Source organism: Protopterus annectens, chromosome 4.part0 (assembly GCF_019279795.1).
Source record: "Protopterus annectens isolate FY-2018-M chromosome 4.part0, PAN1.0, whole genome shotgun sequence".
NCBI classification, from domain to species: Eukaryota; Metazoa; Chordata; order Ceratodontiformes; family Protopteridae; genus Protopterus; species Protopterus annectens.
Genome location: NC_056733.1, coordinates 1,400,511,483 through 1,400,538,081, shown reverse-complemented (window position 1 = coordinate 1,400,538,081; position 26,599 = coordinate 1,400,511,483). Strand labels below are relative to the sequence as shown.

General features: G+C 38.5%; 1 protein-coding gene across 1 annotated transcript in view; it reads left to right on the top strand.

The window, feature by feature from the left end:
- SEC24A (SEC24 homolog A, COPII coat complex component) overlaps positions 1–26,599 on the top strand; it is a 2,581,543-nt gene that overhangs the window by 1,889,461 nt on the left and 665,483 nt on the right. The window contains exon 17 of the mRNA XM_044069234.1: positions 11,670–11,780. Within this exon, the coding sequence (XP_043925169.1) occupies positions 11,670–11,780 (111 nt within the window). The remainder of the gene's footprint in view (positions 1–11,669; positions 11,781–26,599) is intronic.

Here is a 26,599-nt window from a genome sequence, read left to right as displayed (position 1 = left end):
CTCAATTATATGTTGGAAAAACTCACACTGCCTCCTTTCGAGCCAGCATCAACAGCAGATATAACATTCTTATCCTGGAAAACAGCTGTGCTCCTAGCAATAACCTCTGCAAGGTGAGTCTCAGAGTTACAAGCGCTCATGGCTGTGGAACCTTTCATCATTTTTCATCCAGACAGGGTTTCTCTGAGGACAAACCCTACATTTATGCCTAAGGTGGTGTCCAGTGTGGCCCTCAACCAAACCATTCACTTGCCTACCTTTTATCCAAATCCACAGAACAAGGGTGAGAAAATTCTGCATTCTTTGGACATACACAGGCAGCTACGCTTCTACTTGGACAGAACTAAAGCTTTCAGAAAGACTGAGCAACTTTTAGTATCATATGCTGTAGGATCACAAGGAAAGGCTATCTCAAAACAGACCATTTCTAAATGGATAGGCCATTGCATCCATTTCTGCTATTCTCAACATGGCAAATCAGTGCCTAAGGGCATTAGGCCTCATTCCACCAGAGCAGCAGCCACTTCAGCAGCCTTCCTCAGAGGAGTACCAACCAAAGATATCTTAGAGGCTGCAACCTGGAGTTCAGTGCACACCTTCACAAAGCACTACCACTTATCTCTTTACTCTAAGTCCAGAGCAGGCTTTGCCACTGCAGTCCTGCAGGGCCTCATAGCCTCTCCTAATCCTATTTAGCCCAGCCACCCATCCTCAGCTTTGGGATTCAACCCAAGAGTAATGACTGCAACAGTAAAACATGATGAACATAGTACAGCTGTGTACCTACCATAAATGTAGATGCTCGCGTGTATTCACTGTTGCAGTCCAGGTTACCCACCCACCATCCCCCTTTTCTTTGCTGGGTCTTATCTGCACTTTTCTATCCTATACAACCTATTTGGTGTATTTGCTTGTAGATGAAGGAAATGTTATTTTTGTGCTTGCATTTTTATTGGCATATTTTTCAGCCTACCAATTTGGGGGCACCTGACATCTGGGGCAAGAAAAACTGAAGAAAATGGCGTCGGCTGCATCATTTATACCCCTGGCGCACTGACGTCAGGGAAGAGGCGACAGCAACCGACGCCGGACCTAGACTTTGGAATTCTGGCTGACTGAGGGTAGCCTGTCAGCAGGATAACCCAAGAGTAATGACTGCAACAGTGAATACACTCAAACATCTACATCATCTACATTTATAGTAGGTACACAACTGTATTTTTTTCAAAACAGACATGACATACAGTTGTATAGTAGTAATACACATTCAGATATGCGAATATAGTTAAAAGAAATTATATACATTATATACAAGAGTGCTGCAAAGAATTTCCTGATAAACCTCAAATAAATGCATTTGTATATGGGAAACATAGGTATTACAATTCATTGCATTTGTATTGTCTATCTACTAAAGAAACAGTCAGAGGTAAATATTAAGAACATAAACCAGACCACACAATGGATAAAGAGTGGAATGAGAGAGTACAAAGGGAAGAGTCAAAAAGATTAATTTCAAAGGATCCTGATCAACGATATCCAGTGTTTATTAACCGTATGTTAACAGCTAGAATTTCAAACAATATATTCCGGATCTTTTGGAAATAAGCACTTTTCTTAGGATTTGTTATTAAAAGCTTTTGCGATGTAATATATTTAATTGCCATATTCCTGAATCCATTCCATGACATCTTGGTACGATCCAAATAGTTTTTGGTGATGTAAAATTTAACTAGAAGACAAATAGTAACTAGACTGTGATATTTCACTTTTGGAATATTGGAGTTTGTGATATGTAATAGGGCTGATGTTCTTCGTTTTCCATTGCTGCAGTCCTTACTATTCAGAGTATAAGGCTGGCGTCGGTCAGAGCGCATTACTGCTGGCCAGTACGTCAGGGGTATCACGCGCATGACGGTCCGATGCAGAAGCAGTTTTGCGAGTGCAGGTTAGAACATTTTGTTTTTCTTGCCTCAGTATTTTGGATGTCAGAAAAAGTGAATAACTGTAGGTTTAACAAACGCATCTATAAGAGGAGGTTAGACTGTGCCAGGTTAGTGTTTGGGAAGCGTGCAATTTAAAAAATGCCGCCGATGCGTCTGAGGCAGAAACTTTACTGTTACAGGATGTACCCTCTCAGGAGGCAGGCCAGGCTGAGGGGCTTCTCAGGTAACTATTCTTCCTCTTCCCAAAGTAGTTAGAGCCTCTCCTTCTGTTGCCTTTAGAGGTAGGCCAACTTCAGCTTCAGTAGGTTCTGTACCTAAGAAACATATGCTTAAAATGGCAGAAGATTTGATTACTATGATTAGAGGTTCTATGGGCCCTCCTGATAAGAGGCCTAGGGTGGAACCAGAGTTTGACAGTTTTGAACAGGGTTCAGAAGATTTGCAGGAGTATCCTCATTATTCTGATTCTGATGTGGATGATGCCACTCTCTCCTCCTGAGGATTTTTCATTTTCAGAGACTCTGCATTCCATGAGGGAGCACTTTAAATGGGAAGGCCAGGATTACTCTGATTCCAGGAAGAGGCTTAGGGAATTCTTGTTTTACCCCGGCATAGGCCGTTCCCTATACCTCCTGTGCTGAATGTGCTGGAAGATGTTTTTGCAGCGGCTTCCTGAACCCTGATTCTTTGCCTCCTGCTCCTGTTAAACCTGATAGGTACTATACAGAAACTGTTTCTCAGGGGCCTAAAGGTGTTAAGGCCTCTGTGGTTAAAAATCCTGTTCCCACTGACAAAGAGGCAAGGGCGTTAGATAGGTGGGGTAAGAAAGTGTATACTTCTTCCACTCTAGCCATGAGAGCATTGAATTGTCAGTTTCACATGCTGAAATATCAAAATTTTCTCCTTTCACAATTGAAATCTAAGGTGGCTGCTTTAAGGTATTGATTGTAAAGACTTGCTGGATTTAGTTTATGTGTCTGAACAAGTGGGCAAGCATTCTTTGCAATGTGGTTTTGATGCTGTGCAGGCGGTGGCTGCCACTAGTTCTGTTCGCATGCCTGGTTGAGGGATCAAAATTTGGCTGAGCATGTTAAGACAAGGATTTTGGATGCTCCTTTACAGTCTGATGTGTTGTTTGGTTCACCTGTGGAAACAGTTTTAAAGAAAATGGAGGACAAAGCTAAGTCTATGCAAACTGTTAAAGATTTTTGCAGGTACAGCCAGACATATCCTGCTTATGATTCCCAGTCTAGGGCAGGGCTCAAGGTTCTTTTAGGCCTAGAACAGGAGTTCACCTGCTCAGACTTCTGGTGAGGGCAACAGACCCAATGACCTGCCTTTTCAGCTGCCAGTAGATTCTACTGTCTCTTTTCAAAGAAAATTGGGATTTAATTACTCAAGACAGATTTTATTTCCATACAATGTTCAAAGGCATGCCAGACGTTCCTCCTCCACAAAGAAAAGAGGCTCACGAGCAAGTTTCTCAGTTATTCCAAATGGGGGCCATTCAGCCAGTCCCTGTATCAGAAAGGGGCCTAGGATTTTATTCTCGCATGTTCCTAGTACCAAAGAAGGGGAACACGTGGAGCCTGCTTTTGGATTTATCTCTCCTCAACACTTCTCTGGACATTCCCAAGTTCAAGATGTTGAACAGCTTTTACCCCTGCTGGGCAAAGATCACTGGATGGTACCTTTAGATCTCTCATGTGCCTATCAGGCTAAGTTACAGGAAGTATCTGCGGTTTCAAGCTGGAGATTCTCATTATCAGTTCTCTGCATTGCCCTTTGGCTTATCTAGTATTCACAAAGGTTCTGGCTCCAGTGATAGCTTACTTCAGGCTACAAGGACTTCAAATCTATCCTTATCTGATTCTGGCTCAAGAAAAGGAAGACCTTCTACAGCATCTGGAATATCTTATAGCAGTGCTAAGATGCCTAGGGTATTCTGTGAATAAAGTCCAGTCTAGTACCCTCTCAAGACATGTGCTTTCTGGGTGTGAGACTGAATACAGCAGCCCAGATGGCCTTTTTAACCCCGGACAAACAAATGAGTCTATCACTTTACTTCCATCAACTATCTCATCAGTCCGTGCTGACTGCAGAGACAGTCCTTCAAGCATTAGGGTTCATGGCATCTTGTATTCTGGTGCTTCCCAATGCCAAACTGCATATGAGGAAGTTACAATGGTATCTCAAAAATGTATGGACACAGCACTGCCAGGATTTAGACACTGTCATTCAAATAATACCTTGCCTTCCAAGAGAATTTTTGTGGTGGGCTCAGGAATGTCACCTAAACAAGGGACTCTCTTTACTGACAGATGCCTCGGACATTGCAGCTCATCTAAATGGAAAGTGGATACAAGACAAGTGGCCTGCCAGACTACAGCATCTACATATCAACATGAAGGAGATGTTAATTACTAGCTTTCAAGGAGTTACTTCTTCCAGGGCAGGTGTTGATTCTAACAGACAACACAACTGTCATGTGGTACTTCAACAAACAAACACATTCTTATCCTCTATGCAGGCAAGCAATGATTTTATAACTCTTCAGGCAAGGTTTCTGCCAGGAGCACAGAACTCCTTAGCAGATGTGTTAAGCAGACAAATCATGGATCCCCACAAGTGGAAACTGGATCTTCATGTATTTCGAATATTGACAGTGTCATGGGGAACTCCAGACATAGATCTGTTCGCTTCTCCACTAAACCACCAGCTGCCACAGTTTTGCACAAAGGGGTTTCATCACACAGCTTGGAAAGTGGATGCTCTGTCTTTCAGTTGGACAAACCTTCATGTGTATGCCTTTCCACCTCTGCCTCTTCTTCCAAAGGTACTGTTAAAGGTCAGACAGGACAGGCCAAGGATGATTTTGATAGCTCCAGATTGGCCTCGGCAACACTGGTACCCTCTACTAGTCTGGTAAAGAAGCCTCCATGGCCTTAACCTTTGATTCCACATCTGTTATCCCAGCAGGACGGTCATCTGCTCAATGTCAAGCTTCACTCTCTTCATCTGACAGCCTGGCATATTCTGTGTTGAAACACAACAGGTCTCAACTTCCTCAACAAGTTTTAAATGTGATTATGGAAGCTAGAAGACCTAGTACAAGGAAAAAAATGGAAGAGATTTTTATTTTGGAGTAAAGCAAAGAATTTGGAGATTTCTGAGCCTAATTTGAGTATGGCTCTTCAATATCTTACTGAGTTACTGGACAAGGGTCTGTCCTTCTCTTCCATTAAGATTCATGCTGCAGCAATCTCAGCTCACTATGATTGTGACCCACCATTATTTTCGCATCCTTTGTTCAAGCAGTTTCTTAGAGGGCAAAAATATAAGAGAGCTCCTACTCCTGCTTGGGATCTCAATTTTGTGTTGGAAAAACTTACTCTACAACCTTTTGAGCCTCTACTGCTGAATTAAAATATTTGTCATGGAAGACTGCTTTTTGTTGGCTATTACTTCTGCAAGAAGGGTGTCTGAGTTGCAGGCCCTTTGATTTTCCATTAATCCTTCCTTTATGCCTAAGGTGGTTTCTAGTGTGGCTTTAAACCAAACTATTCATTTGCCTACTTTTTATGCAGACCCCCAAAATAAAGGGAAAAGATTTTGCATACTTTGGATGTACACAGGCAAATTACTTAAGCAGGACTAAGGATTTTAGGCAGTCTCAGCAGTTGTTTGTTTCTTTTGCTTTGAGTTGGCAAGCCTGTGTCAAAACAAACTATTTCTAGGTGGATTGGCTTTTGCATTGCATTTTGTTATTCCCATCATGGCAAGGAGGTTCCAGCTGGAATTAGGCCTCATTCCACTAGGGCTACTGCCACTAGGATATTTTGGAAGCAGCTACTTGGAGTTCAGTGCATACTTTCTCTAAGCATTATCACCTTCCTATCTACTCTAAGTCTAGGGCTGGTTTTGCCACAGCTGTTTTGCAAGGCATGTTGTCAGCTCCTGCTTCTTTATGATTTGCCAGCCTAGAACATAGTACAGTTTTGTACCTACCATAAATGTAGATGTACTTTTCCCATGAGAGATTTGACTTGTGATATCCCATTTTGTCAAGTTTCACCTTAAGTGAACACCACAAGTTACTGGAGTATCTACAGAACCATAATATGTGTAGGATGTCAGCTTTGGGGTAAGAGTAATATGGACAAGCTGATGAGGTGTTTGGGTTAAATTTATTCAAACGAACGGGTGTGAAATATAGGTTATTTGTAATCATGAATTGTGTATAAGTAAGGTTTTTGAAGGGGGAAAGATAAATAGTGGATTTAATGGCAGAAAGTTTCTGATCCATTGAAAGATCCTGACCATGAATGTTCCAGTAATCCGCAAACACAATTTTATCTTGGTATATATCCTAGTGCAAATAAGTTTGTAAGAATGGGATAGCATACTCTTATTGCTACTGCAAACAGGCAGAAAAACAAACTGAGAATCCAAAAAGACAGGGAAGAAACCAGGATGCAGCACCAACTAAATACAATACTTTGATCAGATTAAGCGCTTTTCGTTTATTGCAATGAACAAACTTGAAGAAGTTTGTTCATTGCAATAAATGAAAAGTGCTTAATCTGATCAAAGTATTGTATTTAGTTGGTGCTGCATCGTGGTTTCTTCCCTGTCTTTTTGGGTACTCTTATTGCTACCTAGAATCTGTAATAATTTACTGACCTTACAGATATCTAAAATATCAATGCTGTGACCACAAGGCAGAGTTGCTATACGTTCCCTGATTTGTCGCAAAATTATAGTGTATTTTTTAGATAGGTTCAGAGTTTCCCTTAGTTTTGTAAGTGAGAGTTCTCTATATTTATGTAAATCCCATAAAGTGAAGTCTTTGATTAGAGGGTAATAGATCAAATTAATCAAGTTTCTATTTAACTTGAGATTGGGATTTAGATGTATAGGTTGGGGTATCATAAAGGCATTCATCAGATTCAGGGATTTAATTAGATCTTGAAAAGCTTTGATTTTTCTTTTAGGCTATGATGTACCTTTGATGATTTCAGAGCTATTGGGTCTATATAAGGGAGAGCTTTAGGATTAAGTTCATTCCTTAAGGCATGATTAAACTACATTTTAATCCAGTAAGGAGTCCGCATTTGGTTATTGGGTCTGTAACAAGCAATTTTAATTAGTCTGTTAGCATGAAGAATTCTGTAATAGAGTTGGAGGTCAGGCAAACCAAGACCTCCCTTATCTTTGGGAAGTGTAAGCCTTTGGTATGACACTCGTACTGATTCTGGAAACCAGATAAAATTCGCTAATGCTTTGTGTATTTTAGAGAAGAATGTGTTAGCAATGGAGGAGAAAGATGCATGAAAAAGGTAAAGAATTTTAGGAAGAATATTCATCTTAAAATGATAGAAATTTTAGAAAGCATGGGAAGTTTCATCTGTTGCCATCTGGACATGTCCTGAGAAATAGTTGACCAAACTTTCATTAAATTTAAATGCATTATAGAATGTGAAGAGTGGTAATAACTGATTCCTATTTATTTAAAAGAGTATATCATATGAAATGGGGAATTGGGAAAGAGGTGTTCACTGTGGGCATCGGGGTTAATTGGGAAAATGCAGGATTTGTCCTGATTAACTTTATAATCCAAAATATGAGCAAAGGTGTTCAGTGTGGTGATTAACTTCTAGGTGTCTGAAATGGGGTGTTCAAAATATAAGATCAGATCATCGGCAAATGCGGTCAAAGCTATTGTGGTATCTAGTATTCTTGGAATTGAATGGTACGTCTTTTGAGCTAAAGCTAAGAAAAAAGGTTCCAGATATAAATTAAAGAGAAGAGGGGATAGGGGGGCACCCTTGTCTAGTTCCATTCAGAATTTTTATTGGTTGCAAAAAATTTTTATTAATAAATAATCGCATATAGAAACTGTTATATAGTGTTTTGATAATGTTGATGAATTTGGTTGGTATATTATAGTGGGATAGGGCTGTGAACAAAAATTTCCAGTTCACCCTATCAAATGCTTTACATGCATCTATAATCATGGCGTATCTTGGATTTTTCTCTTTCTTCGTAAGCTTGATCATGGTTTCCAGTGTTAAGGTATTGTCCCAAGTGTGTCTATCAGCCATGAAATCCGGCTTGTTCTTTAGAAATAAGAGAGGGGATTTTTTTTTTAAGTCTTTTAGCTAGTATAGAAGATAAAATTTTTATATCAGTATTCATTAAGGAGATTCGTCGGTAGTTATTAATGTTTGATTTGTCCAAATTATTTTTGGGGATTAAAATGGTCTTGGAGTGATTAAGATACAGATCTGATATTCCATTAGCAGACACACAGTTATAGAGTTTGAGTAAAATGGGAGTGAGGGAATCTTTAAATGTTTTATAAAAATCCGGAGAAAATCCATCGGGTCCTGGTGCTTTCCCTAACTTGAGGTTATTAATGGCTTTTATGATTTCTACTTGACACAATGGGGCAGATATAATGCCTCTCTGATCTTCGTTTAATTTTGGGAAAACTATGTTATTAAGGTATTCATTGATCTCTGTGATTGGGGTTTGGCATTCGTAGCTAGCATATATATTTGAGTATACTTGATGGAATGAGTTGAGGATTTATTCATCAGAATTGCAGAGTTTACCTTGATAATTATTCAGGGTAATTCTAGGTGAGGTTTATTATCAATTAATTTAGCTAAAGCCTTAGGTTATTGTATCCACTCTGAATATTTAGCGATATACCTTAATTCTAGCAGAGAGTAGTTAGATTGATGGAAATGGAATAATTCCCTTTGCTTCTCTAATATCTCATTTTCTAAAGATGAAGAGTGATTTGCCAGAAGTTTTTCATCAAGTTCTCTAAGTTGCAATAAAAGTCAGTTTTCATTTTCCCTCCTTTTTTTAAGGTATATGGCTTTCTGAATAAATAACCCCCTAACCGTAGCTTTACATGCTGCCCATTGGATATCATATGGGACACCTGAGTTCTTAGGATCATTGGCTAGTTCCATTAGGGGTGCAGCTATATCTTCCTTGACTGTTAAGTCTAGTAAGATATTGTTGTTTAGTATCCAATTGCAGCAATTATAACGTAATGGTGAGTTTTGTGCTAGATTTACCAATAAGGTAATTTTCGAATGATCTGAGAAAAATCTCAGTTCAACCGAATATGTTGATTGCCATTTCTTTAGTAATTCTGGGATAAGAAAAAAGTCAATGTGTGACTATGAATTATGACACTTGGAGAAGTATGTAAAGATATTGCTACTAGAGGATTTATCTGCAAAGGATAATAGAGTCAATTATCCTCTAGTCTTGTTGTGCGTCCAGCTTTGTAATAGAACATGTTTCACCAAATATGGTCTGTTGCCATTTGTTTGTGTAGAACTCTGTAAACTCCAGTGGTTTCACTGGCTGTTTTGAGGGTCATTCTAGATATCAGCTGCAACTAGTGACCAAGAAGAGAAGAAAAGAAAGAACATTTGTGTTCTTAATCTATGTAAATTGCTGCTCCTTGAATATGAAAGTCTGATTGTGCTACTGTTTAAAAAGGTTTTTGCAGGTAGGATCACACAGTCAGCAGAGTACTGTAAGTAAAGCAGGTATTTTAATTATGCCGGATTCTGTAGGCTGCTTTAATCAGAATAGTCAGTTTTCATTGTTGACCTAAACAGGGAAAAAACAAAGGAGAATGGAGTTTCATGCCATGGTTGCCTATAGTTAACATAGATACAACCTCTAAAAAATCAGACATTAGGCAACCCTAACTTCATATTGTTTTCCTTTGTAAAACCAAGACAAGTCTCAGAACCAGTACTTCACAAATTGTCTAGAGACATTTGTTTTATATTTTTATAATGTGAATACAGGATAACCTTGAATATAGTTGTCAGGCCTCAGTCTTACAGAACAGCAGATACCTCAGACCAATTCTTTGGAAATTTTTCTGTTCCTGGATATCTGCGAAACTGACATTTTTTTTTTTCGTGTTTACAAAACTTCATGAGCTAGATTTCCTGTCCAGAGTTAGTGCATTTTCATTTCCTCCTGCATGGCATGCTGTCTTACTTGCATATTCTTTTATTTGCATATTCTAAGATACTCTTGTTTTATGAATGCCATTTATAGCATCATGTTCTTCCTAATAACAGTAGGCCTTAGTATTAGGATGCTTACTGCTTGATAACTTCCTACCGTCTATCCTCCTGTGTTATTTTTTATTTAAAATAAATAAAAATAAAATTTACATTAGTGTTGCCGAATCTGTACTTGTAAGCATTTACAGTTGTGTTTAATCTTACTGAAGCATATTCTTACATTTATTTTTGTCATCCATCCATGCTTATGAGTTGCAGTGGTCTCCTATAGTGACTCCGTGAACAGCTAGTGGTATCCAAAGTGTCTTGCTAAGCAAGTAAGAAACAGAAATAGATTGCCAAACTTTTCCATATCTCACAAACAGTCATGTGCACAGTTAAGGACAATATAGATACACCGGTGTACTTGGGACTGGATTACTCGGTGAAAATCCACATGAACAGAAGGAAGATATGCTGACTGTGTACAAAAGACACCTCAGCCAAGAATCAAACTGGAGAACCTCCTGCTGTGAGGTGACAATGGTACTCACTGTTTCTCCATTTTTTTATATAGCATTGTAATTGATCTTTCTATTTTTAATTCACTGCAGCAAAAAAAGGATACTTTTTTGTTATTTTTTTTTTAATAATTGTAACATTCTTATAGTGTTCCTGTTAGCCCTGAAAGGCATATTGAGCCTTTGGAAGGAGCTTACTTAGGTTCATAGGTAAGTACTAGGCTAGCTGCCTTTGTGAGCCATTTTAAGCCTAGCCAGTTTCTCTTTTTGTTTTCTAATTAAGTTATCCTATTTGGTTAGAGATTGGCCTTTACCCATCCAATGGTCGATAATTATATTTTACCCTTAATGAGAGTAACTGAGATCATACCATAGATAATTTCAGGGGACTCATACATGGGAGAAACCATTTAGGAGCTCCTTCTGTCTGTTAGTAGTACAGGGATCAGTTCTGTGGTACGTTTTCTGTTTCTCTTCCATAGATCCAAGTTGAGCTTGCTTGTAGACAAGGATGAACTTTGTTTTATGTGGATGAAGAGTATGTTCCAGAGTAATGATATTGTCTGTAAGATGTACCTTTCCATCAAAACCATTCTGATGATGTTAAAGATGAGGTTTAGATCCCTAAACTGAATATTCCTGATGCCATTTCACTTGCTGATGTGCTGTAAATCCATCAGTACTGGGTCGGTGGAAGTCTTGTATGTCAGACACAGGTCACCTCTTAGCAGCCTGTAGGATACTGAGTATTACAACTTCTAACATCTAAGGGAAGACCATTGCAGATGATTCCCAAGTGGTATAATATGATGTCCTGCCCGCAAACATTGTATTTGCTCACTGATTTACTGTTTTGAGTGAGTACTTCACACAAAATATAGTGTAGAGCAAGACGTTTTCATGTTTTGTGTGTGAAAACATTTGATTTTATTATAGCTACAGAAGCAAATGAATACTCTGATATTTCAAATATATATATATATATATATATATATATATATATATATATATAATATTACGGCATGTTTGAAATATAAATATAGAATCATGGTTGTAATTTCAGTATGCTAAAATGAGTACCATCCCTGTTTTGGGGTGCTGACTGAAGATTATGCAGTAATGAAATTCCCTTGTGTTAACACCCTGGCTAGGTGAACGTCGGATCCGTGTTCATACTCTCTGTTTACCCGTTGTAGCCTCACTGGCTGATGTCTATGCAGGAGCTGATATCCAAGCTGTTTCTGGACTGCTTGCCAGCATGGGTAAGTGTTGAATCACTTGTCCATTCTTCATTGTATGTTTTAGGCTTGTGGCATCTACTTCCATATATTGTGTTTTTGTTTATTTGTGCAGTTTCATAACACTAATTGCTCCATTTGTGTATGACATGACTGCGGCAAGGGCTGAGTGGTGACATATTAAGTGCAACGTAGAATTGTGTAACATGGATTGAAGTAGGAAAAGTAGTCCAAGTCATCTATTTTATCAAGCAAAACAATGCAGACATTCTGAAATGTACTTTGGTACATGTTGGCAACAACACACGAAAACAGTAATGCCTGTAAATTCACATATAAAGTTGCTTTCCTCAAGGCAATCTGTGTATTTCTCTTTCAGTATTCCCCATCGTGACAGTAGTAAGGTACTGTTTGATATTTCCTGTGGATTCTGACTTGATGAAATTTCTATGATGCAGTATTTATTCAACAAAAATTTCAATTCCCTTACCTGGTGGGGTAGCCTATTTACACACCCTTGTTATCCCATTATGTGCAGTCACCTGAAGTCTCCATCATAATATTACTTTGTCAGAAGAGTCCATGTCTTGAATAGGTAGTTTACACTAGTATTCCGTTGTCGTAAAGGTGGACATTATCCAGAAACATGCAGCCCTTCAACTTTCACATTTCTGGGACATTCACAACAGCTTTCACTGTTCCCTGGAAATGTGTGATTTCCTTTATTCAACATGTAGAATAAAAAATGCATATATTTGCATATGTAGATAAGATACAAACTTAGAAGAGGGCCTTAGTATGTTTCTAAAGTTGAAAGATCATTTTTTCTATATCTTGGTCTACCTTGTCATAGAATTTTTGAGGTGTGTCGTGGCAACAGTCTTAAATTGAATAAATAGTTAAAACTGTACAACCCTGGACAAACCTTGGGTCAGTCATATGGGCCTAAATTTCAGTACCAGTGGCTCATAATGATCATATGTTTTCCTATTGCAGACAGTATGCTTTGGAAGACTAATCAATCTCTGGACTCTAAGCCAAAGACCATTCAGGATTCAAAAAAGGGCAGTGCCTTCTACTATCCCCATAGTGATCAGCTCTAAAGTTTACTACTTCATATAGCCTTCTAAGTTAACGTTATTCTGTGTAAGCCTTTCAATGAAGGCCATTTAGTTTTTTTCTACTTGTGTCTTGAAAACATACTCTGACTGCCATAATTGTATCTTTAATATATAGAAAATTGCACACTGACTTCTTAATAATGCTCTGAGGTCCATTCAGCCATTCTAATAATTCTGGTTCAATAGCATTTAGAATTAGCTACATTATTTTTTAATTTCAGTCAATGCCACTTGAGTGCCATTGATTTCCATCCACCTGATATCTTGTGGTTAACTACAAAGACAAGATGTACATGTGAGCCATGTACATATTGTAAACATACAATGTGAACTGGTAATATCACCCTGCTGTGTGGATGTTCAGTGCAGTAGTAGCCTAAAATTTAGTGTAGTCTTACTGTGACTGCCTTTGGCTTGGGTTGTAGCTAAATAGTGTCCATTAATCAACCCGGTTAACAATTTTAAATAAGTTAATAAGCTAATTATGTCAGGAAACTAAATGCATCTCCCTTACTCTTACTCCTAGATACTTACAATGAAAAATAAAAGGCAGCTGTTGCAAGACAAAAGCGACGCTTGGTAGGTGGTAAATCCTTTATAAGCAGAAAACTCCAGATCCAGAAAAATACAGACAATATTCATCCAAGATAAAACAGTGCAAGCAAACACAGCAGTATTCTCCTAGATACTTAGTTCACTCCTAACCTTGATGTCAAGGTGCAACAGAGATATCAAGGCACATTTTCTTCATCATAATTCCACTAGGATAAAGCATAGTTACAATAAGTGAGTATAACAATTTGTGAGTCAGTGTCACTGTATTGACCAATGCATCAGAAACTGTTTGCTTGTATTGTTTACCTAGTGCGGTCCTCTGAACAAGCCCTAAAGTCTAGCTTCAACGATTTTTTTTTCGGTAATGTCTTTGAAGTTCCCTTTATTTCCACCCTCAAATATTTCATCAAATTGCTGCTACCCTCTATTGTAATAAGGTGTTGACTAGATCCATCAGTACATAGTTCAAACACAGTACCTATTTCTTATTAAAGTTCACATTAAAATTAGGAGTCTATTAACTTTTTTATGAAGTCTCTTTATCTACTGTACCCTCTTTTTTTCCGGGGGTATGGTAGTGTAACCATCAAATCATGTTTGTATATGTCTGCATTGGCCAGATACCATGGATACGGTAATGTCTCTAACTTCTTTAAACAGATTTTGAAGTTGTGTGTGAACTGAGCCATAGGGAAATCGAATAAAATTTTTGTGAAAATAGACAGATTTGTTTGGAGCCAAATTTTAAGGAAAACTTCCTGTAGTCTCTGCCCCAAATTTAAATCAAAACTGTGTACCCTTAAACAGCTTCCTTATGGCAACGATAAAGACTTGAGGAAGTTGAAACCCCCAGAGCACTAAAATGTATACAGCCCTTTGTTGGCCACCTTGTTACCAAAACTGTTACATAGAGTCTTTGTTTCCAAGACTATAACTGCATATTTTGTCTGTAGTCTTTTTTTTTTTTAATTTGATATCGGTCAATAATGATTTGCATATGCCAGTGTCTGATCAAATTTAGACACTTTAAAAGCAAGGCATTTCACCAGGAAATTGGAGGAGGCCCTTCTTTACCACATATATGACAGTTTATTACTCTGTAAAGCTCATCCACTTCTTACTGAGCCTTATTTTATCCCAAGACCTTAATGCCTTGTTTCAGTGCCTCAGTGAAGGGGCAACCAGATGACTGCTTATATGTGTATTCCAGACTGCTGCTTTAATATATAATGTTCTTCATATTGATCACTGCTGCTCCCTTAGCTATATGAGTTATTTCCTGCCAAGGATATAACAGCCAGCCAGCTTCCAAAGCTTAAGGATACATTCTGTGTGCCCAAACTGTCAAGCATCTCAAACTGAGTTGACTAAAAGACAATTTTGGGCATGAAGCCCTTCTGAGCTTTACTGCTGTAAAAGAGTATGCTCCTTTGAGGCTTTTGAGGATTGACAGTCAGCTTGTACTTTTCTTTGTTGGGCAGATAAGTTCACTTTGGGGGGAAAAAATTTCTATTTTCTTGAATTTTATTGATGTTTTACTACTTTCCTCTTATTGTAAAGCTAGGACTGTTACTTAACTGACTGTTTTGAGACTGTAATGTTCTTTTAAATGTTGCACTAATTTCTTTCTGTCAGTCTGAAAGTAGTGTATACTAACTGAAAATATATTTTCTGTGAAGAAGTTGTGGGTAACCATTTGAAATGTTGGTACCCACTAGAGCAAATCCCAAAAATATGGGGATTAAATAGCCAGAAGACTGGACTTAGTAACATATACCAAGTCCAAGATTCCGTTTCTCAGAATATTCCCTTTTCTCCAAGGCATGGTGATCTCAGAGTTGGTATATATAAGTTTGTGGGGGCTACAGTGAGGAGTTTACCCTCCACCCCCCCCCACAAAAGAAGTTTTAAGAAGAAGCTCTTCTCCTTTGTTTTTGGTCTTTTTTTTTTCAGCATGTGAGCACTCAGCATTTCCAGTGCTGACATTTCAACAGAGAGCCAAAACTGTCTTTATTTTTCCATTGTGGGGCTGCTTTGGTGTTTTAAAGTGCTTTTTACTGTGTTTTTCGTTCCACAAAAAAATTCTTAAGATTCAGCAGGAAGTCCCTAAGATCATAGTAGTGACTCCCTTTTGGCCCAGGCAGCTGTGGTTCTCATTTCTTTTGGAAATGGAGCAGTTACCACCAGCTTCTTCAGACTGGATCTACATGCACAAGACCCGAGGTGTTTGATACACACAGATATCCGTCATCTTCAGTTGAATGCCTGGATGATATGGTCATAATTTCTTCAAGGTGTCTGTTTTCTGAGGATGTAGAGCAGGTCCTAATGTAGGCAAGAAAGTCTGCTACTAGAAAATCATACATTAGCAAAAGGAAAGGGTTTTCTAGCTGGTGCTAACAATGTAACCAGTACCTGTTCAGGGTTAGTTGTTCTCTGGTTTTACAATATTTGTGAGTTGCTTTCTTATGACATTTCTCATTCCTCTTTCAGTGTTCATTTATTGGTCATTTCAGCATTTCTGCCCATGGATCCTCCTATTTCAATGCAATGAAGGGGGTTTTGCATAAGAGGCCTTCTAAAATACCAGTGACTCCTCCTTGGGATCTTAATTTTGTGTAAAATAAGCTGACACTTGCTCCATTTGAACCAGCTTATCTATCTGACTTGAGGTTCTTAACATGGAAAGCCATGTTAATAATTGCTCTGACCTCTCAAGAAGGATATCTGAGTGCAAGCTCTTTTGGTGCGTCAGTTCTGTCTCATTTTACACAGGGGTATGGTTTCTTTGAGAACTTAATCCTTCTTTTATGCTTAATGTGGTATCCGAGTTTACTTTAAGCCAGACTATCCATCTCCCCATTTTCCTTCCTAAACCTAAAACTGAGGAGAAAAGGATAGTTCATACCTTGAAAGTCCACAGACAACTCTGGTACTATCTTGACAGAATTCACCATAACAAATTGTTTCCAGGCAGGGTCAAAGCCCACTCTGTTAGGGCCTTGGCTTTTTGGAAAGGGTTAGATTATTTTTTAATTTGGTTTTAAAACGGTAAATAAACAATAAATAAATCCATTATACTTCAAACAAGTAACTATTCACTTAGATCCACAGCTAGTCAATGCATCAATGTTGTACATCAGCAACAGTTAATATTTTTCAAGCAAGTCTTTTAAGTTTAAGCCAAGATTTATATGAATGTGTAATATTAGAAGTTCTCATCTTTATAGTATGCAGTTCACTACTGCAAACAATGTTTGCCATACTAATAAATTCAACACTAGAGGAGGTAACTTTGCTTTTCCGATTTTTAGTAATTACTTTTCTGGCTATAGTAAGAATAGACCAAAGAAGAGTCACTTGTTTTTTTGGAATTATCTCAGGAATTGGAGCATTAAATAAAACTAAAGATTTAGAATTATTACATCTTTCTGACAATACAGCTCAAGTGCTTCATATTCATATACCATATGTGTCCAATCAGCTATTATTTCAGAATCATATCTCCAGTATTTAATTCTGTTTGAGTTATACATAATTGTAATATTGTTAGGAGTGACAAAAGCTCTGTGTAAATATTTCCAAGTGAGAATTTTCCAATATAATGAAGATGTACATTTTCTGTAGATTTTAATATTAATTTCTTGTATTCTTCAGAAAAGTCATCATTATTAATTTTTGAGGAGTGTTTCCAGTAGGAATTGTCTAAATATGTAAAATGTAACTTAAGCATTTTATAAATTTGTAGTAAAGTGAATGGGACTATCAATTTTTATATTTGTTTACTTGTTAATTTATTATTTATATTTTCCCTTAGAAAAGTCTCAACTATGTCATCATTATCTAGGTTATTTGTATTTAGATTTTCATAAAATATTTTTAAAACCCTCAAGAATACCTTTAATATCTGTTCTACTTTCTTTTTTATTATTTATGTGTTATAATTTCTTTGATATGGTTTAGTTTATTAATTTTCTTTGATCTAAGAACAGGTTTATGCATACTTAAAGGGTTTACTGAATATGCTTGAAATGTAAGTTTTTCCAGGTTTATTGAAATGTTTTGATTTAGAATTTCAGCATATTTTGTATTTAAGTTTTTAAGTTCAGACTGATAATGTCATTTGGTTTTAGATTTAACTGTAGTGTGTCTATTTTGATCTGCAGTGTATTCAATTTTTTGTCTCATTCTCTTGTTTTACTAATGCACTAGCTTGTAACTCTTCCATTTAAGTAAACCTTTAGTAAATCCCACAGGACAATGTCATTTACTTCACCACTCATTTATTTCTACAAAATCTTTGATCTCTATAACATACCAAACCTTGAATCATTTTATTTTAGTAATGTATGCTGGTAATCTCCTGTGATGTATTAGATTGTCAGTTTTTAAAATATTATTAAAGATTATAGCATTATTATCTGATAATGGACATGAAACCATTGAGAATTTTTTGATATGTGATAACAGATTGAAACAAACATTTTATCAGTATTTATGTTCCATATCTACATGAAACATGGGTAAATTGAAGTGAGTTTGTTTTTCTCAGCTCATATATATCCTTTAGATTAATTACATGTTTGGCTGAAGATGTGATCCTCAACTTTCTATATGCAGTGGAATCTTTGTCTTATAAAATACAATTAAAATCACCAGTCATTATAACTTCACCTTTCACGTAATAGGTTATAGTGTCTTAAGTATTTTTTTGCATCTTTAGCTTCAACTCCAGGAAATCATTAAGAGTGTATCAGTGTATACAGTTTTCTATTCCATTCAATTATAACAATGCTTAACATACCATTTTTATCAGTATAGGTATGTTTTACTTGCTTGAAAGCCAGAACATGCTAAAACCAGATCATTCTTTAATGAAAGTTTATTTACATCTGTATTAAATAAATGTGTTTCCTGTAGAAGTACTGTTTGAGCTTTATGTAATTTCAAGTGTGACATCCAGACAATACCCCACTGGACAGCCAGTAATATTGTGACATTCCCCATTATCCTGGTCAGTAACTAAGGAGCTTCAGTCCTCAGTACTGACTCCAGTAGGAGAGCATCATGTAAACAGGAGTAAAATTTCACAATTTCCCCTAAGAGCTCAACAGGAGCTCTCTATAACTTGGGACTGGACTGTATACTTCTTTCTACTCCAAATATAACTCCTTATTACACACTTCAGAGCATTGTGTCCCAGTTTAAGACTTCTGATACACTCACACTTAAATTGCACACATCCAAACACTTCTGGGAAAGCCTGACACAGATTTCCAGCGGTGCCCCTTCCCCAGCATAACACGGTAACACACTGCTACCAGTCAGACAGCCTGCATGCCCTTTTAAAGGGGTGTCCAGTTATTAAAATTAGATATTAAAAAAATTAGTAGCAAATGACCTAAAGCAGCCAGGCTTTCGAAGTGACCCGAGAAGTTATCAAAGCAGATATAAGCACTGTCAAATCACTAAAGAAAACGCACATTGGCCAGCCACAGTGTAAATTAAGAAAATATTTAATACTGAGCAAAACAATTGAAAATATAAAACAGTAATTCCCATAATCAAACAGAACTCAATCACCAGGAAACTGAAGTCAATGCTGTAGGCAGGAGCGGCCTTAGGTAAACTGGTGCCCTAGGCAAAAGAGCTTCACGGCGCCCCCCACCACACCACCCAGTGCCCCCATCCTGGTCTACATACACCAAATAAATACTGAAAAAGTGCCCCTGCTAGACTGGTGCCCTAGGCGGCCGCCTAGTTGGCCTATGCCTAAGGCTGGCTATGGCTGTAGGATAGAAGTCCAACATTTAGAAAAACTCTAACTGATCAGTTATAATTTTCCTATCTGACTAAAGAACACTGTCCCTAATCTAAGCTAAGTTATTATAACAGAGCAAAGGCAGGCTTACAGTTCTTGGCGAGTCCTTTTGGGTATCCACTACACATTACCACTGTGAACAACTGCAACTGGCTGTTAACTGACAACAGCTGACTTCAACTGTCTTCAACAGGCTTTTATAGCCGGGCTTAACTTTCACAACTGTTCCAGGTCTAATTTTCATTTCATATTGTGAAAATCAGCCAACAGCTGTTTACTAAAGTTCCTTCCTGATTTCAGCCTTTGATAGTAACACATAGCAACTGTCAACATTCCGATGACATCACCTGCAGATTAGCTGATTCTAAGAAAGTCTGCATTTAGAATCTTCTTCACAAATATGCACATTTAGAAATATAAAGGAACACTGTTCAAGTCTTTAAAACATTCTGTTCAAACAGATTATAAATCAACATGTAAGAACTTATTTACAATATCATAGCTAGTCATACTGACATATAATACACAGGTTTATCTGAAATTATGTACAAAACTTCAGCCAGGCATGCTAGTACAGATGACAGTGTTTAATTTTTCTTCACATTTCTCCACCCCTATGACTCAAGCACAGTTTTCACGTGACCCTTGAAAAACGACACTTGAGAAAAATGGGCCTGTATGGGAATATCAACCCACTGCTTTCATGGGCAATCCATTTGGATTGGTATTACTAACCCCACTGCAGCATTCTTCTTTTTCTGAGGAAACGTGGCTGAGCACAGCCCCCACCCCACAATTCAAAGCATCCACTTGCTCAACAAGCTCTTCACTGTAATCTGGGCTGGCCAACATAGGGGGTCCTACCAAAATCTCTTTATAAGTTTTTGGAATGCCTGTTCAGAATCTGTGGTCCACACTACCTTATCCAGTTTATTTTTCCTAGTTAGGTCAGTAAGGGGTGCAGCTATCGTATTATGGTCTAATCTTACCACTCCCCACTATGTGTCCTGAGTAAGTGACATCTGCCATACCCACCTGACACTTACTGGGTTTAATGGTAAATCCTGCCCTTTTTAATCTTCCCAGGACCTCCCTAACATGTTGAAGGTGTTCTTGCCAGGAGTGGCTATAAATAGCAATGTCATCCAAGTGTGCTAGAGTGTAATCTCCTGCTTCTACTGAAACACGATTTCTCAGTCTCTGGAAAGTTGCTGGGGCATTTTTCATTCCAAAGGACATCCTTGTAAATTCATACAATCCAAAAGGAGTTTCAGATGTCTCTAGCAATGGGAGTCGAGGGTACTTGCCAGTATCCCTTGATCATATCTATAGTGGTCAGATACATAGCCCCACCCATCTGTTCTAAGGCATCATCTGCTCTCGGCATGGGGTATGCATCTGACTCTATATAAATGCTTAATTTCCTATAGTCTACACAGAACCTAACACCACCGTCCTTCTTTGGTACCAGCACTACTGGGGAAGCCCAGGGACTATTGGATTCCTGAATTAGCCCCACTTCTAGCATTTCCCTGAGCTCCTCCTTCAGAGTCTGTTTAACTCTCTAAGGCACTCTATAAGGAACCTGCTTGATAGGTTTTTGGGGTCCTGTGCCCACATGGTACTGCAGCAAATCAGTACACCCAGGTTTTCCTGTGAACATGTCCCCAAATTCCTACAATACTGTTATCTCTCGGATTTGATTAGGAGTTAACTGATGTTATATGTATATCTCTTTAACAGAGGTGTCAGTCCTAGCCTCACCGGAAGATTGGTTATCATATCCCCTTCAGACTCCTCCTGCCATCCACTGTGAATATTCAATACTAGGGCCTCCCTGTCATGATAAGGTTTCATCTTATTGGCATAGTACAGTTTATGCCCCTCTCACCTACCTACCAGGTTTACCATGTAGTTCAATTCAGTGACTTTCCTTAAGACTTCAAAGGGTACCTCCTATGCTGCTTGTAATTTATGTGCGACAGGAACAAGTACCATAACCTTCTGTCCCTCAGCATACTGTCGGGCATGAGCATTCCTATCGTACCAGACCTTTTGTTTGCTGTTGGGCTAATGCTAAGTTCTCCTGGGCTAAATCCATAAGTTCTTTAAGTCTTGTTTGAAGTTAAGGATGTATATGCTACAACAGGATCCTTGTGAGATTCACCCTCACCTTCCCACTCATCTTGGATCATTTCTAAAGGCTCCCTCACCTTTTGCCTGTAAAACAACTCAAAGGGTGAGAAGCCTGTAGATTCCTCTGGTACTTCCCTCTACGCAAATAATAGATGGGTCAAATACTTGTTGCATTCTCTTTTAAACTGGACCACAAATGCTCATCGCATAGTCTTTAATGTAGAGTTTAATCTCTCAACAAGACCATTAGTGTAGGGGTGGTAGGGGGTGATTTTTAGATGTTACACCCCACAATGCTTCCACAGACAAGTTAGGTCTGACATGAAGTTGGCACCTCGATCAGTCAGTATCTCCCTCAGAAAACCTACCCTGCTGAAAATTTCTAGCAAGACATTTGCCACCTTTTCTGTCTCAATAGATGACAGAGCAACCACCTCAGGATATCTGGTAGCATAATCCACTACCACCAGGATATATTTCTTCCCTATACAACTTGGAGTCCTCAGGGGTCCTACAATATCCATGACCACCCTCTGAAATGGCTCTTCGATAACAGGCAGAGGCATTAACTGAGCCATAACTTTGTCCCTTGCCTTGTCAAATTTTTGGCACTGTTCACAAGTCCTACAATATCCTACCACATCCTTTGCAATTCCAAGCCAATAAAAATTCTGCATAACACGTCTCTTAGTACATTTTATACCCATATGACCTGAAAAAGAGATGATGTATGCTATGGCTAAAAGTGGCAGATGGTAAGGTTTAGGTGCTACCAACTGCTGTATTACCTCACCTTCTAGCCCACCTTCAGAAGTCCAGTCTCTATAGCAATCCTTTGCACCAGTATACAGACTTTCCTTTTCCTTGAGTCTCAGGTGCTTCCTTAGACAGCGCTCTCATGCTTTGTAATGTAGGGTCTGTAAGTTGAGCCTGTCTCAACTCTACCTTTGTGACGCTCCCAAGCTCCCTTTCCACAAGAAGCCTAGTAACGGCCAACAGCTGTGCCTCACTGTCAGTCTGGGTACTTTCACTTACCTCCGTCCTTGCAGTCACCATGTTCAAGGGAACAACAGTACCTGCCAGCAGCGCTGTCTTATTTTCAGACTGAATACTATTGGATAGCTCCTTCTCTGAAGCATCCACCACACCAGTCCCAGCTTCAGGTATCTGTCTGGGTCTGCCCCAGGCTATCGGACCTACATGCCTGTCTCTAAGCTTGACTGCGTATCACTGCATGCACACAAGGCACTGCATCATCAAAGTCATTCCCTATCAGGACAACTGCAGGAATATCCTCAAATACACCTACCTGCTTGCTTTGTCTTCCACCCTCTCAGTGAAGATGAACCCTAGCCAGAGGTATTTGGAATAGGGTCCCTCCCAAATTTCTGACTGGAGTGGACTGTCCAATGAAGTACTCCTCTTCTTGAACTACTGCAGGCCTCACAATGGTTATATCAGAAGTTGTTTACAATCTGCTAAGATAGGATATAAATTTTGGGGATAGTGGCAACATTTTGTTTCCAAACAACATACCACTGGCAGTTTGTCATCCCCACTTGCTGGCTCTCTCATCTTTTGTTTCTCACCTTGCCTCGATGGACATTTGACTGCTGTGTGACACCCCTCTGGTTGCATTTGAAACATCTAATCCCTAACCGTGTACTTGGACTAGGTAGTTTTCCTTGTTGCTGGTGTACTCTGTTGGTGTGGTTTAGACTGCCCCCCATGGGTTCCGCAATGTCCATCCATACACACATTGGGTATCCCTTTCTTATGCATTCGTGATCTGCCTGCTAAGTAGAGATCCCCTTTTCTCCCCAACTCCCCTGCAGAGTTACATACTCTGCTAACCGGATTCTCGTGTCATTAGGCAAAGTACTGAGGGCTTCTTCCCTCACCGAAAGGTCTGCAGTCCCTCAAACATGGTGACCTGACACCCACTCACCCATCTGTGAAATTAAGTAGTTAAATTAACAATATAATCACATACACTTTCATCTGTTTTGTGTCTGTGTTCACAAAACGTTTTTCTGTAAGCTTAAGGTGTTAGCTTAAAACAATCAAGAAGGCAGTTCTTAACTTTATCATAAATCAGACAATCTGTATCAGACAATTTTGAGATGGCCTGAACAGCTTTACCATGGAGTAAGGAGCAGATCCCAGAGCTCATGGTCAGCATCTTACTGTCTACATACCCTCTAAAATATATGAATAAACTATGAAAGTCATCCCCATCCCTATAGTGAGGAAAATGTTTATTGGCCTTTACAACTTCTGGGGTTTGGTTATTCCCTTTCCCATTACCCTCCATGGCCCTCTCGAAGAGTAAGATGCTCCATTTCATGCCGGCATGGTCTCTCGTTTTCTGTGGCTTTTAATCATCTCAGTCTCTTTTCAGTCTCCAGACATTTGGTCTCCAGTTCATATTGACTCTGTTTCTCCTCAGCCTCCAGTTCATATTCACACTGCTTCTCCCTTTCCTCAGCCTCCTGTTGCTGGGCTTCCTGGTGCACCCTTTGTTCAGTCTCCAGTTGTCTGGCCTCCAGTTCATATTGACGTTGTCTCTCCCTTTCTTCAGCCTCCAGTTCCAGTCTCCTTAACTCCAGATGGATTCTCAAGTCCTCTGAAGAAAATGTGGATGGCTTCTGAACGGCTGGTCTGAGATGAAGCTACAACTAAGGCTGAAATCATTGCTTCCTTAGTCAGGCTGGCATGCACCAGTCCTCTGGCTTCACACTCCTTGGCCAACTGGTTATTTGTCAGCTTACTATAGCCTTCTGCTGATATCTTTGCTTGCTGTCCCTGAATAACTTACTAAAAATAAATAAAACTGTGGTGGACTGATATTCTGTATGTTTACTTTGTGGCTGTCGAGAGTGCACACCTTAATGACAAATACCTACAGGTTACCGAAGTCCAATTAAAAATTCCACACCGCTGCCACCAAATAATGTCACATCCGGACAATATCCCACCAGACTGCCAACAATAATGAGACATTCCCCACCATCTTTGGTCAGTAACTAAGGAGCTTCAGTCTCCACTACTGACTCCATTAGGAGACCATCACTTAAACAGGAGTAAAATTTCACAATTTCCCCCAAGAGCACAACAAGAACACGCACTATAACTTGGGGCTGTCCACCCCAAATATAACTCTTTATTACACACTTCAGAGCAGTGGGTTCCAGTTTAAGACCTCTGATACACTCACAGTTAAATTAAACCTCACACTTCTGGGAAAGCCTGACACAGATTTCCAGCTGTGCCCCTTCCCCAAAATAATACAGTAACAGAGTGCCACCAATCAGAGAACCTAAGTGCCCTTTTAAAGGGGTGTCCAGTTATTAAAATTAGTTATTAAAACAATTAGTAACAAATAACCTAAAGCAGCCAGGCTTTGTGGCCTGGGAACTTATCAAAGCAGGTACAAGCACTGTCAAATCACTAAAGAAAACAGTGATTGACCAGCCACAATGTAAGTTAATAAAAATATTTAATACTGAGCAATGTGATTGAAAATGTAAAACAGTAATTTCCCATACAAACAGAACTCGATCACCAGGAAAATGAAATCAATACTGTAGGATAGAATCCAACATTTAGAAAAACTCTAATTGATTAGTTGTAATTTTCCTGTCTGCCTAAAGAACACTGTCCCTGATCTAAACTAAATTATTACAACAGAGCAAAGGCAGGCTTACAGTTCTTGGTGAGCCCTTTTGTGTATCCACTGCACATTACCACTATGGACAACTGCAACTGGCAGCAGGTTGTTAAGTGACAACAAATGATTTCAACTTTCTTCAGCAGGCTGTTTTATAGACTAGCTTAACTGTCGCAACTGTTCCAGTTCTGATTTTCATTTCATATTTTGAAATTCAACCAACAGCTGGTTACTAAAGTTCCTTCCTGTCTTTCAGCCTCTGACAGTAACATATAGCAACTGTCAACATTCCTATGACATCATCTGCAGATCAGCTGATTCTGAGACAACTACGTTCATTTAGAAATGTAAAGCAAAACTGTACAAGTCTTTAAAACATTCTGTACAAACAGATTATAAATCAACATGTAAGAATTTATTTGCAATATTATAGCTAGTCATGCTGGCATAGAATACACAGTTTAATCTGAAATTATGTACAAAACCTCAGCCAGACATGCTAGCACAGATGACGGTGTCGAATTTCTTCACAGCAAGTATTTGAAAAGACTCCCCCGCTTTACTGGATTATTCAGTCTGTTAACATTAATAGATATGCATTTATTAGACATTTATATAAGAGAGCAAAAAACACAGGTATGATGAAATTGCATTTATGTACAGAACTTATGATGTACTTTATATACAACAATATGAAATCTTCAGCTATGGAAAAAAGTTTTGAAATAAATAAAAAATTACCTGACAATATAACCCTAAAGCATTCTACTGTGGAATAACATATTTCTAGTTTGTTGAGAAAGATGAAAAAACTGCCTCTCAAGCTCTCCATTAGACTAACGAAGCTTAGCTTATGCTTATGATTCATATTAATGTGTCTTATTTTTTAGTATGCATCATCTTAAAAAAGTCCGTCAGAAAGTTATTATTAATAAGAAAAGTTAAAACAGGTGTTCAGAATCTTATTATAAGTTGACCAAACCGAATATCTCTACAATCATCTTTCCCTGTACCTCACATAATTTCCCTAGTCTGCTATAAGGGAGGAAGTCATTTAGTATTTTCATATTTGTTATACAATGGAACATTGTAAGTTCTGAAAAACGAGCACACTGATTGACCAATCAGACCAGCGTGCGTGTTGTAAATCCAACATATACCAACAAGAAAAAGTCCAGCCTCTAAAAGTATAATTGAGCGGATGAACTTTTTTGTTTTACATGTGCAACATATTAAAACTTAGTAAAACCATGAATACCACAAAACAGCAATAAAAGCACTACCACACCTCTCAACCTCTAAGAGTAAGAAATCTTTACAAAGTCTGACATAATTGATGGACAACCTCCCAAATATACAGACACATTTTAAATATTGTTCTTATAAACTTACCAACTTGTTAGAATAACAGTATCTGTGTTAGCACATATTTCCTAAGCAATATGAAGTCTGAAATTCAAATATTTAGTGACTTTAAATGCTTACATTACCCACCGACTTCACAGAAAAAATAAAATTTTATTAAGAAAAGACCAAAAAT